This window comes from Eucalyptus grandis, chromosome 2 (assembly GCF_016545825.1).
Source record: "Eucalyptus grandis isolate ANBG69807.140 chromosome 2, ASM1654582v1, whole genome shotgun sequence".
Lineage (NCBI taxonomy): Eukaryota > Viridiplantae > Streptophyta > Magnoliopsida > Myrtales > Myrtaceae > Eucalyptus > Eucalyptus grandis.
In genome coordinates, this window is record NC_052613.1 from 1,371,053 (window position 1) to 1,385,227 (window position 14,175).

General features: G+C 38.4%; 1 protein-coding gene across 2 annotated transcripts; it reads left to right on the plus strand.

Annotated features, from left to right (window-relative positions):
* Nucleotides 1–4,236: 4,236 nt before the first annotated feature.
* On the plus strand, nucleotides 4,237–14,099 carry LOC104417498 (rhodanese-like domain-containing protein 11, chloroplastic). Of its 2 annotated transcripts, XM_039305822.1 has the most exons (10): nucleotides 4,237–4,473; nucleotides 4,703–4,798; nucleotides 5,352–5,459; nucleotides 10,839–10,935; nucleotides 11,223–11,262; nucleotides 11,342–11,416; nucleotides 11,975–12,062; nucleotides 12,145–12,211; nucleotides 13,071–13,143; nucleotides 13,244–13,480. In XM_039305822.1, exons 1-9 carry the CDS (start codon nucleotides 4,309–4,311, stop codon nucleotides 13,124–13,126), a joined length of 792 nt encoding a protein of 263 aa, XP_039161756.1. In that variant the 5' UTR covers nucleotides 4,237–4,308; the 3' UTR covers nucleotides 13,127–13,143; nucleotides 13,244–13,480. The 2 variants fall into 2 exon arrangements, with proteins under 2 accessions (XP_039161756.1, XP_039161755.1); XM_039305821.1 differs by lacking the exon at nucleotides 13,071–13,143 and having other exon boundaries at nucleotides 13,342–14,099.
* The last annotated feature ends 76 nt before the right edge of the window (nucleotides 14,100–14,175 follow it).

Sequence of the window (14,175 nt, forward strand, 5' to 3'; positions counted from 1 at the left end):
AATGTATTGCACTTTTACCATTTTAATCCTAAATTTTTCAATTTTGTCAATTAAATTCTAAACCTTTTCATTTTTTGCCAATTGAGTCCATTCGGCTTATTTTAGCTGAAAATCGTAAATGTGAACATTGATTGTTTTACATGACACAGTTTTACGTGACACAGTTGAAGCTAACAATCACAAATTCTAATTATATTTTAATATTTTTGGAATATTTTCATTTTCCTTTGTTTTTTTCTTTGCTTTTTGCTTGTTTTTTCCCCCTTGGCGAGGCTCACTGACAACCTTTGCTGGTTGCAAAGGCCTTGCCCATGGCTGATGAGGCCACTAGGCCTTCGCGGTCTCACTAGTTGTAGGCCAAGGTGTGAAGGCCCTCATTGGATCTGGTTGAGGTCATTCACGGCCCCACCAGCATGGGCAAGGTGATCCTCACCTACATCTGGTGAGGGCCTTCAAGCCTTTATGGCCTCACTATTTGCAAGCCAGGATGTGAAGGCCCTCATTGGATCTGGTTGAGGGCCTTCGCAGCCCTACCGAGCATGGGCGAGGTGATCCTCACCCATATCAGGCGAGGGCCTTCAAGCCTTCGTGGTCTCAACGGGTGCATGCTCATTGGATCGGGTTGAGCCTTTGAGCCATAGCCCGTAGCCTATGAGGTTGCCGATGACCCTCATCAACACGAAAAAAGAAAAAAGAAAGAAAAAGGAAAAGAAAAATAAAATTATAATAAAAAATTTCAAAAATATTATTAAAAATTATCAACGTTAGCGTCGAACATGTCACATAGGATAGTTGGCATCTACACTAGAGATTTTTGAACAAAATTGACCGGATATACTCAATTGGTAAAAAATGAAAAGATTTAGGACTTAATTGGTAAAATTGAAATGTTTAGAATTGAAATGGTAAAAATGTAATAAATTTATGATTTTTTGAATAATATTTTCAAGTGATAAAGCGTCTCCATTATTGCTTGTCAAAGTCCACTGCACATGAAGGGAATTGAAGTCTTCGCTGCCTCTAGTAAAAAATATGCCATCCCATTGCAAACAACAAATCTCTCGCGTGACTTGCGGCTGAAGAACAAATCTCTCCCCTGCGGCCAAACTTGAACGAAACCCATGTGCAGCTTGTGAGATTCAAACAAATTAAGACAAGCGTGCTGCTTTCTTTCGCTTCTTTCTTCCACGCATGAAGATAGAATTAACGTTGGAAGAAAAACAATATCTAAGACCTCACAAAAGTTCAACTTAGATTGCATATATTCACGAGCTTTGGACCATGTTTATACAATGGGTTTAAATTCGAGATATAATTTAACAATTATTCATCTTGACTCGACTTCGTATTCAAGTCATTTCATTATCCATGCCAGATATCCCAATGCCTCAATGGGCATTCACTCTCTATGTAAGCCAATTAAACACCATCAAAGCTCGAGCTTCACCAAAAGAATGGGTTTGTAATCATGTCTATCGGGTTCTCCGCTATTGCAATTTTCTTCATAAGAACCTTGCCCTTGCTATGACATCTTATACGAAATGGTCCTTAAAGTCAATACATTTGGTTTGCTCATGATAAATCATATTATAAGTTACATAGATTGCACCTTAGTTGTCATAGTGTATAATGATGCTTTTCTGCTCCAATCTAAGGTCCGAGAGAAAACCCCTTAACCATATGCCTCCTTTGCTATATAGGTTATTAACATGTATACTACCTCAGTCAAAGACAATGCAACATCTTTTTGTAAGGATGCTCTCCAAAACTCATTGCACCACCTATCGGCATAAACATGTGCTACTAAAGATGTGTGGTCATCAAGTCACTGACATGGTTTGAATCCATATAACCCATGGTCTCATTGCCATTATCGACCTTACAATACACTATACTAACGTTTGTTGTCTCCTTTATATATCTAAAATCCACTTCACAACTTCAAAATAAAATCTTACTTTGGTGCTTCATGTGACGCTAACGACTCTCGCAGCTTGTGAAATATTGAGCCTATGCATACCATGGCATTCATTATACTACCCATCACACTAGAATAAGTAACATGAGAGATATGCTCATAGTCCTGCTCCCCTTCCTCGGTTTGTAGTGATAAATTATTAGAAGGTTTAAAGTGCTTGGTTAAATGGGAACTTATAGATATTGCTGACTATATGCTAAAACATGCCATGATCTTTTGAGCTTATTTATTTTAAGATAGAAAAGAAAATTATTGACATGATCTTCAACAAAGTTGCTATCCTTTGAAAGGAGAATCTTGAGACTCAATTGGTAAAACAAATAGATTATGATGTCAATAGTGAGATGTAGCTTCAAGTGGAACCTTAAAGGTAACAAAGGTTGAGATTGCAGATAAAACAATAGTTCCTAGGACCAATGTTGGAAGAGCAATATGGTCAGTCCATGTTGACTCGAGTAGAATGGAAATTTCCAAGGAGCAGGAGCCTCCTAGGACGTGGAGGAGATTCTTGGCTGGTTCGGGTTGTCCTATCTTCCCATGACCTATCCAAATCGGCCCTAAAAGAGGCATGAGAAGAGTGCATATTAGGTTCATGATGAGATCAGGCCCCATTGTGCGATCTCGCTGGAAAAAGAGAGAAGTAGAGAATCATATATACGAACAGGTTCTTGACAAGAGCACTTTGTCATTGTATGATGAAATGGAGAAAAGGAAACTTTGGAATTAAACTAATGGAACATCTCCAGAATGAACCAGAGCACAAAGGCCAGAAAAAAGGTGCCAGAATGAATTGCAGGTTTGTGATTATAGAGCACTTGTGCTCGTTCTGCTTAGAGTCTGTACATGCAATGTTGAGTCATATGATCTGAACCATCAAATGTGTGGGCTCTGCACTCACCCCACCATGCAACAAATGGAGTTCACCTAAACAAATCTCATCATATTTGACTTTCATCACACTCACCCAATGAAGCAAAAGTCGTCATCTGTGATTGCTCATTACCCTCATCCATCATGCATTGTATGTAGATATGTTTTTCACTTCAGTATTTAAAAAAGAAAAAAGAAAAAAAAGGAAGACTTTTCATAAGAAGATATTGCACAAAACTGTAAATCAAGTCAATCACATATGTGAAAACAACACTTAATCTCACGAGAAAAATGCAAACTTTTTGGAGATTTTTGCAATGTGATTGTCCATAAACCGAGCTTATCTAAGATTAATCCACTTCAATTGGTTGAGTGGTGGAAAGGTGACCAGGTGAGTTTCATGAAGAACTGACATTGGCCCAAATGATCGGCGGGCTTGCTGGAATGAGCTGAACTTGGGCCGGCGACAGCACAGGAACAAAAACCTGACAAAGCACGTTCGCAACCCGACACGGCATTCTCCCCGAATGATGATGCGAATAAGAAAATGTCATCATTCGCTTCTCTCAAGCAAACAAAGACAAAGGGCCTGTTGGTTCAATTTTGGAGAAATGCCCTTAGAAAAATGCAAATACCTTTGAGATAAATGGTTTTTGAAATGCTAGATTGTTTAGTAAATTATAACTGAAAAGTGCTTTAGAGAAATGTAAGATTATTTGGTAAACATATATTTGAAAAGCTCTTTAGTGTGACCAAATTAATTTTTTTAGTTTTAGTATTTTTAAAATTGCAAAAAAAGAAACAATAACTATATAACATTTTTACATTTTCATGTTGAAGAGTAATGTAAAAGATATATATTAGTAAATTTATTTAAAAATTATATTAAAAGAATTTGATTATAGATTAGATACAAAACTTCAACTTTTGGCCTAAGGTTCTTTTAGGTTTGTTTTCAACTTTCAATAATTTTTTTAATTATTGTAGTATTAATCATCTTCCTTAATTAATGATTATTTTAGTGTATTGATAAAAAGTTAGGCTAAAGATAAAAATGACAAGAAAAAGGTGAACACAACATTTACAAAGGGTTAAAAAATAAAAATAAATCTAATGAAACTTCGTTGCCGATCAATGGCGATTGGAGTATTGGGAAGATGATCGGTTTAAAAATAAGAAGAAAAATGAAGATTTAACGGATGCATAATAGAATGAATAGTAAATTGGAAATGCTTTTCGAAAGCCTACCTGTTTTGGGCTTTCAGCATTTCAAAGGAGTATTTAGCCAATGATACTTCCAAACATTAAATCAATCACCTAAATTTTTTTCAAGGGTCTTTCGGGACTAAAAGCGCTTGAGAATGCTGAACCAAATGGGCAAAGTCGAAGGAAGCAAATCTTCGTACCACAGAGATGAAAAGCGAAGGAGAGCATTTCAACGTTCCGTTGCCTTACATACAATGGAAGCTCTGGGGCTTCCCTCCCGCGGCCCTCTCACGATTTCGCAGTCCGCCACTTCCCGCAGAGTGCGAACCGCGAGGAGCTCGCGGACGAAGACGCACTCACGGGGCTTTATGGAGCTCCCTCCTCTTGGATTGATATCGTCTTTGGCAATTCGCCATAAAGTTCAGTAATTTGCTCATCCTTCTCGTTTGCGCGAAACTGGGTCCATTTGCTTTTCATAGTTCTTGTCATTTTTCGTTGGTGGGTCGAAGTGTTAAGCTCTTCTGATGGCATTCGTCTTGTTCTTGCTTTCGTTTCTTTAATGTGAATGCTTAACTTGACTTTGTGCCTATGTTCTTGCTTGTTTCGACTCTCTTATTCCTTTTTCTCGGTCTGTGTTTTTGATCCCAGAAGCGGAGTGTTATCAGAATGATAGCTGACACGGATGACTATGACTTGAGGCAAATGATGGATAAGGCTGCTGCCCGAAAGAGATGGGATTCTCTGGTACTTACACATGTATCCACTGGAAATTGCTAAGTTCTGCAACTTTTGGACATTGGAGTTTGCAGCGTGTTTCATATTCCGAGAGTCGAATAGCTGCTTTTAGTCCAGTCTAGTTACATCTAGAGACAATTCACGGGGAGGATGAGAATTGAACTGGCTGTTTTAAAATCTAACTGCTTTTAGGGCCTCTTGTTGTAGTTGTTTTACTTGATGCCATATGAATGCCGTTTCCTGTTTCATTTTCTAAATATGGAATGGGATAATCTCAAGCCCCTAGATTGTGAACCAAAAACTGATTTTTAGGCTATTCATGTCTGTGCAAGCATTATGAATTAGACATTCATTAACATGTGTTTCTGGTTCAAAAGTCAAACCTTTTCGATCATAATCAGTACTTTAGGGCCAAGTCAGCACTCTTATTATATCATCACATTTGTCTTATGCTGAACGAGACACTGTATATCACATGATACGCAGCCATCACTTCCTCAGCTGCGGTAGGTAACTTTCAGAATATGTGCCTCAGGCTCTGCTTTTTCTGGAATCTTTACAGATTAGGGAACAAAAAGTTAAATGTCTAATCCCAAGGGAAGCTGGATATGCAATACAACTCTTAGATAAGACCCTATTAGATGTTCACTCTTCTGTGGAAAGCAGCAAGGCAAGTGCTTGTTTGTTCAGTTTTTTCCTACCAAATTCTGTGTTGAGCCCTGAAATGAACTCCACCTTAGGAGAATTTTATGCAAGCTGGTAAATGGGCATTGTTCCTCAGTCAACTCTTGCTAAACGTCAAATTTGCATTACGTTTTTTTGCCAAATAAAATGCTTTTACATTGTCATCTCGTGGATTGTACCATATTAAATTGCATTTTACTATTTCTGACGATTGTCTCCTGCTGTGGGATTTGGCATGTCGTTTGCCACCTGACTTGTGGCTGTATTCTTTACTGTCAACGGAGGTTTTTTATTTTTATTTTTATTTTGTGAAGAAAAGAATCTGTTTTCTTATCTCTCATAGAGTGATTACAATGAGTATAAATACATGAACAGAGAATCTAAATTAGGTAAGAAACCTATATAGATAAAGATCCTAAGTTGCCTCTAATATCTATCAATATCTAATTTACAGCAATCAGAATAAAAAACAAATCACATAATATCACGTAATATAATCACGTAATATAATCAGGAGAAATTCTAGAAGATTTCCTAATACATTCCAACACTCCCCTCAAGCTGGCTTGAAGATGTCTTCCATAGACAGCTTGTTCACTAGACGAATGAATTGCCTTCTATGTAATCCCTTGGTCAGAATGTCAGCAGTCTGATCATCACTTGAAATATACGGCATACAAATTAGTCCGCTATCAAGTTTTTCTTTGATGAAGTGTTTATCAACTTCCACATGCTTTGTCCGTTCATGTAACACGGGATTATGAGCAATTGCGATTGCTGCCTTATTGTCGCAATATACTTTCATTGGTATGGAACTTGGAATTTGTAGTTCATCTAAGATACCTTTAATCCACATAACTTCGCATACACCATGTGCTACTGATCGAAATTCAGCTTCAGCACTACTTCTTGCCACCACACTCTGCTTTTTTACTCTTCCAAGTGACTAAATTACCACCAACAAACGTGCAGTAGCCTGAAGTAGATCTCCTATCCATAGTACTTCCAGCCCAATCTGCATCAGTGAACACCTCAATTTCCAGATGTCCATGTTTTCAAACATTAGACCCTTACCAGGACTTCCCTTCAAGTAGCGTAAAATTCTATATACCGCTTCAAAATGCCTTGGCCCCGGTGAGTGCATGAACCGACTCACCATACTTACAGCAAACGATATATCAGGTCGAGTATGAGATAAGTAAATAAGTCGACCAACAAGCCTTTGATACCTTTCTCGGTCTATTACTTCTTCAGCCTTGGCAAGTTCAAGCTTCATATTTGGTTCCACGGGGTCTCTGCTGCTTTACATCCTAATAGACCTGTCTCTTTAAGCAGATCAAGAACATATTTGCGTTGGTTTATAAAAATGCCCTTTTGGATCTCGCAAATTCTATTCCAAGAAAATATTTCAAGGCACCCAAATCCTTAACTTCAAACTCCTCAGCCAACTTCCCTTGCAAGCTTTTCAACTCAACTTTGTCATCACCGGTTAATATTATATCATCAACATAGACGATTAGAATTGCACGCTTACCTTCCTTTGAGTGTTTATAGAATAGAGTGTGGTCTCCTTGACTTTGGTGATAGCCAAATCTTTTAACCACCTTCCCGAATCGTTCAAACCACGCTCTTGGAGATTGTTTAAGTCCATACAACGACTTTTTAATCTGCAAACTTTGCCTTCAGTTTCTGCAAAACCTGGTGGTAAACTCATAAACACTTCTTCCTCCAAGTCACCATTCAAGAATGCATTCTTCACGTCTAACTGATGTAAGGGCCAATCAAATGTAGCAGCCAAAGATAGTAAAATTCGAACAGAATTTATCTTGGCAACTGGGGCAAAAGTCTCCGATAGTCTACTCCATAAGTCCGAGTGAACCCCTTTGCCACTAACCTTGCTTTATACCGCTCAACACTCCCATCGGGTTTACATTTTACAGTAAATACCCATTTACAGCCAACGATCTTTTTTCTTCTGGTGTATCAACCAACTCCCATGTGCCATTCTTCTTAAGTGCAAGCATTTCATCCTCAACAGCCATCTTCCACTTTGGATCCTTCAAAGCTTCATGGATATTTCTAGGAATAGATATGTGAGACAGATTTGACACAAATGCTCTATGATGATGAGATAACTTTTGGAATGACACATGTTTTGATATAGGATGCTTAGTACATGATCTAACTCCTTTTCTAAGAGCTATAGGCATATCAAGATTAGAAGCATTAGTATCAGAATTTAAGATAGGAATGGAGGGAAAAAGAGTACTACTAGGATCACCCGATGACGAAGGCAAGAGATCATCTCTCGGGGTTGTAGACGGATGAGGCTCCCAGGACAAAGTTCTGATCTGCAATATTTTGAAGAGTTTTCCTTCTAGTATAAACCTCGAAGCTCGGGCTTGTTGATCACATTGTGATCTTGAACTTTTCTCCCCTATCTTTGACACATCAAGATTTGGCAGAGGTGTTTTCGAAGATTCAAACAAAGGATTAGGAAGGACAGGAGAGTTAATCTCTTCACTAACTTCGCCATTCTCCCCAAGAGATTTGTTAGAAAAAAACGGTTGTGACTCGATAAATGTTACATCCATAGTGATATGAGTTTTACCAGTATGTGGATTGTAACACTTGTAACCTCTTTGATTAGGTGCATACCCTATAAACACACACTTTTCAGCCCGAGGATCTAATTTAGATCGACACTTTGAATTGGGAGATGGACAAATGTAGTGCAACCAAACACCCTTAGAGGAATATCAGAAAAATACGAGCTGTGGGGTACACTTTTTGAAACAATTTAAGGGAGTAGTGTAATTTAATACCCGAGTAGGCAACCTATTAATTAGATAAGATGCTGTTAGCACAGCTTCCCCCATAAATATTTAGGTACATGCATTGAAAAACAGAGGGCACGCGATACTTCAAGGAGATGGCGATTTTGCGTTCAGCAATGCCATTCTGTTGGGGTGTAGTTCGGCAAGTTGACTGGTGAATGATGCCTTTTCTGTCAAAAACTCCCCAAAAATTGGTTATAATATTCAGTACCATTATCAGTACGAAGAATACTAATAGTAGTACGGAATTGAGTCATAACCATTTGATAAAATTTTTTGAACAATGACTCAACTTCAGATTTGGCGCTCATCAAGTATGTCCAACATAAACGGGTATGATCATCTATAAAAGTAACAAACCATCGTTTTCCGGTTTTTGTTGACATGGGTGAAGGACCCCAAACATCACTATGGATTAAGTAAAAAGGAGATGATGCACGATACTGTTTTGGATTATAATGAGTACGATGACTTTTAGAAAAAAGACAATTGTCACAATGTAGTGAAGAAACATCCACATCTTTGAACAAATGAGAAAACAAATGTTTCAAATATCTAAAGCTAGGATGGCCTAATCTATGATGCCAAACCATTATTTGTTCTTGAACAGGGAAAGAACTGAAAGTTCCATACGCCCGAGCTTTTTATTAGAGACAAACTCTTCAAAATAGTAAAGACCATCCCTCATCCTAGCATTGCCAATCGTCTTCCCCGAGATCTGATCCTGAAACTCACAATGGGAAGCAAAAAAGACAACACGGCAATTAGACTCTTTAGAAAGTTTACTAACAGACAAGAGGCTGCAGGCTAACTTAGGAACATGCAGTACATTATGAAGTTTAATAGACTCAGAAAGTGGAACTAATCCTTTGCCTGCAATAGATGAAAAACTCCCATCGGCAATCCGAATTTTTGGTTGCCGGGACAAGGAATATAGGATTTGAACAAATATGGAAGATTAGTCATATGATCGGATGCCCCTGAATCAATGATCCAAGGTACAGATTGTGAACAACAAGAGAGGGCATTTAGATTTCTACCTTGGTGGGCAATCGAAGCAGTAGGATTACCCGATACGGACCCGACTGAAGTAGTTGCGAGAAGATGGTTTAGTTGTTCTTTGCTGAAAGAGAATGCAAAGTGGCCTCATTAGCTGTAGGAGGCATACGCTGAGAAGACTTATTATCACGGCTAAATGAAGTTGGTCTCCTTGCTTCACTAGTTGTAGAAGCTGGACGGCCATGAATCCTCCAACGTCTCCCGTGTATGACGGGGTTTGTTGCAAAATCACACCAAATACGAGGTTTCCCATCTGATCTTCGCAAGTTAATGGGGATCTTGCTTATATTTGCCTCGGAAACTATTGTTGTAGGAACATGGCCCTTCTTGTCTTCAAATATAGTTAATGCTGAACCTTCCAATGATCCATCCTTTCCGCCGGTAGCTGACTTGCCCAGCATTATTCCCCGTCTACTTTCTTCTCTCCGAACCTCTGAGAAGACCTCTCCAATAGGTGGAAGAGGCTGCTTCCCAAGTATTCTGCCCGTACTTCATCAAACTCATCTCTAAGCCCTGCTAGGAAAGCATAAATACGTTACGCTTCTACAATTTTCCTGTATCGATTACCATCTTCAATACACATCCACTCATGATCATTGAATACATCCAATTCCTGCCACAAACGTTTCAAGGAGTGAAAGTATTTTGTGACAGTTTCCTCTCCTTGTCGCATCTTCCCTAGCTTCAAGGTTAACTCGTAGATTTGAGATTGATTACCCAAATCTGAATACATCTCACACACCGCATCCCGAGTTCCTTTGCGGTATAATAGCCCAGATAATTTGCACCAATATCTTCTTCCATGGAATTGGTCAGCCACGTCATAATCGCTGAATTCTCTGCATCCTGCACAGCCCAAGTGGGGTCATCTGTCGCTGGTTCTGCATTATCTCCAGTCAGATAGCCACTTTTTCCTCTACCCCGTATATACATTCGAACGGATTGAGACCACCGAAAAAATTATCACCATTCAGCTTTATGGAAGTGATCTGAATGGGATGAGCTTCGGTGGATTTTGTAAGAAGTGATGGAGGGTTAGATTGGGTGGTTGATGATTCGTCCGACATAGTGATCGAACGAAAGAAAAAAAAAAAAAAAATTACTCGAGGTGAATAGATGAAGGACCTTTGGGCTCGATACCATGAAGAAAAGAATCTGTTTTCTTATCTCTCATAGAGTGATTACAATGAGTATAAATACATGAACAGAGAATCTAAATTAGGTAAGAAACCTATATAGATAAAGATCCTAAGTTGCCTCTAATATCTATCAATATCTAATTTACAGCAATCAGAATAAAAACAAATCACATAATATCACGTAATATAATCACGTAATATAATCAGGGAGAAATTCTAGAAGATTTCCTAATACATTCCAACATTTTGTATGTTGAGGTTGTCTTATTAATTGTTCTTCCTTATCAAAGATTGAACCATTCTTGTTATTTTGTTTCTTTGCTGCTTAAGGCTTGGGTCAAAGGATCAACTTGGATTCCCATATTTGATGACAATAGTGGATTTGATCCTGGGACTCTTTCTAGGAAGATGATAAACTTTGTGATGGGTACTGTCTTTTGCTTTACTTGCTTCTTCGAGAGGTGACTGTCTTTGGCAAAACCACCATTTTCACTTATGATCTAGCACTTGTACATTCGAAGAAATCCTACTTGGGATATTAAAATGTGCTGAGATTAGTCTTCTTTCGACCATATGATCTGCTCGAAATGAAAGATATTGATATTGCTGGACTTTGATGCTTTAGGCATGATTGGTGCTTACAGGTTGTGATGTCATGTAACTTAGAGAGAATGGCCATTGGCAGTGATGACCAATTTCTCCATGTATTTGTAGGTGGTTGGTGGAGTGGTGCTCCTACATTGTCCTATAACAAGTTCGTTCTGAAAATACATGCTGTCGTTCTTTTTCCCTAGTTACATGCAACGGTATATAGATTATTTACTCTTCAACAGGCAGTTCTTATCGAATATTGAGGAAAAATTCCCAAAAGACTTGGATCTTATTGTTGCATGCCAGAAAGGTTTGAGGTAAGAATTTTTGCTCAAAATTGTCCAATCCAATGCTGACTACTTGGGTGGCTTTGTTTTCTTATTAAGTTGCTCACATGCCTTTGTTGAAGAAACCGATTTTACTTGATTTCGTTATCCCCTATGCAAAATGAATGCCGCTTTGCTCTAGAATGATCAACTGTCCATCATGTGCTTGTAGCTTTTCTCATGAGAAGCTGACCTCTTGAGTGATGTGGCAAAGTTGGAACCATTTTGTTTTCTGGCAGAGCAGTGAAAGTATTGGACAATTAAATAAGAAGCCTTCCAGTTGAAACCCGTGCAGTTGCTTTAGCAGCAGAAGCATGGTCATAACATGCATCTAAGCGAACCATAGTTTCCCAATCTCGGAATTGTAACAATGAAGGGCTAGTAGAAAATAATGTGTTTGCATCGTTAATGCAAGTGCAAGGATATTCAGGCTAGGATCTTTGTTGGCACACATTTGTTCTCAGATGTGGGCTTGCTTTTATGTCTATTGACAATTAATCAAACTATGGTTTATCGTCATTTCTTTTCATTTTCTCTTCTTTTTCCCAGATCATTAGCTGCTTGTGAGCTCCTATACAATGCTGGGTATAGAAATCTTTTCTGGGTTCAAGGTGGCCTAGAGGCTTCTGAAGAAGAGGTAGGCATCTTCTATGATTCTTAAACCATGATTAGAGATGATAAGCTAGTTATGATGGTGGGTGCGACCATTTTTTGAGCAGGATCTCCCCAGAGAGGGCCCCAGCCTCTTAAATTTGCTGGAATTGGTGGTGTTTCAGAATTTCTGGGGTAAATATCTCATTATTTGAGCCTTTTCTTTAGATGCGCATAACTGTTCTGTAGTTTCTACTTTATTTTCTAATTTTCTTGACAATCACAACCAGAGTACAGAAAGATATGCATTCAGAGACTCTGTCTGCGCATTCTTTTATGCTTTCTAGAACTTACAATATGCTATGCAATGGTAGAAGATTGGTCGAGAACGTCCAGAGTTTGAAATTTGCAGATACAGATAATTATAGATCATGTGGCTGGATGGTGGAAAACATCATGAGGTTGTGCATTAATTCAGGTCGAGTTGACCTGATCTATATGAGCACGAACAGTTGACTGGGTGTGGTTGTGAGTGGCTGTTCAGTATTAGGATAAATATAAAGCCAAATGACAAAATAAATCCCAACATTTTCAAAGATTTTTGATCTTATCCCAACATTTCTGAGAAAGAATTTTTAGAAAGAATCCTTCCCAAATTCCATTTTTTCTTTTGGTGTTATTCCCCTCCTCCCCCCCCGCTTTTCTTTTCATGTCTCTGTCTCGACGTTGTAAATTGGAAAATGTTTATGGAACTTATATCAACGTTTTTTTAACTTACTATGAATTTCTCAATTATTCCACACTTGTAAGTTAGCAAATAGATTTCTTTGGATGGGTTTTTATTGACTTTGTGATACATTTGATGGTCAATATCTTTTTTAATATGACAAGTTTCAAGATGAAGTAAACTATTTTTTTATTTTTTTCCTTTTCTTGTTAAATTATCCCGGGCAAGTATGGTTATCATTAAGTAAAATACAAAAGAACTTGGCAGCAGACTTTTCTTTTACTAAACTGGACATTCTTATAGTTTTCCGCTTTTACCCATTCTTAGTTGGACTGACCAACAAAGAGCAGCAGCTGCCAAAGAGGGTTGGGCTTATCGATTAGTATTTTCTGCTCGTCTGGTAATTCTTCTATTTGATAGATTTGTGAAAAGTCCCCTTACAGTCTATTATGAGTCTCACATTGGCTTGATAGATTAATTTCTTGTTGTTGGCCTAAAAGGACTAATTTCTGGTTGCTACATTCTGGTATACATTGGGCTCTTTCTCGTTGCGGATGCCTTGTTCCTTGGTGTGCAACAACTGGGTCGTTATCTTCAGGAGCTAAGAACCCACTGATAATAATTGCCAAGTTACTGATGAAGTACCTTCAGACCTCAGTTTTGGACCATGAGACAAAGACCTTGAGTTTTCCTAGCATAATGGTGGAAGTAGCTCATAGGATGAAAATAAAGTCCCTTCGCTTTTCTTATGTAATCCTTTGCATCTATGAAAGGGATTGCAGTTTGTAGCTGTCAATTTAGGCTTTGTTTTGGCTAGTTGAGTGGCTGTTAGACTAGCTGGATTGTAAACTATCTGAGCACTTTTGGTGAGAGAAGCAGCATTTCATCAAAGAAATTTTGTTGAGCTCTTGCTGAGTCGGACATTGGTCCCATAATTTGTGTGTAACTGGTGTGGGACAATTGTGCCTGCAATGACTAATGCGGCAATGCCTTTACGTTTTGTTTTCTCATTTATTTTAATGCTTTATCTACCCTTTTCTTTGTCCATTGCCACAGTTTTCACATAACATCATCTCAAGTAGTAAAGGGAGCTCTTATTTGGCATTTAGTTGCATGAGCAGTTTTTTAGTTGGGACAACATTGTTCTAAGTGAGGCATATTCTCATAAAACCCATTATTTTGAGAATAACATCAAGAGTGTTCTGTGTTCTGCATCGTTTACAACCCACTTGACAGGGCTAGATCTGATTTATAGGTTTTACTTCTAGGCTGCTCATTGGTTTACATGTTTTAGAGAAAGGGTGTTGGTAGCAAGAATAAGGTTGGTAATACTGTGCATTTTGTTGCCAAAGCATGTCTGGTTGTGCTTTGATGCTGAAACATGAATCATCAGACTGGATATCATAGGAGAGCCCGGTTATAAGCTTCATAT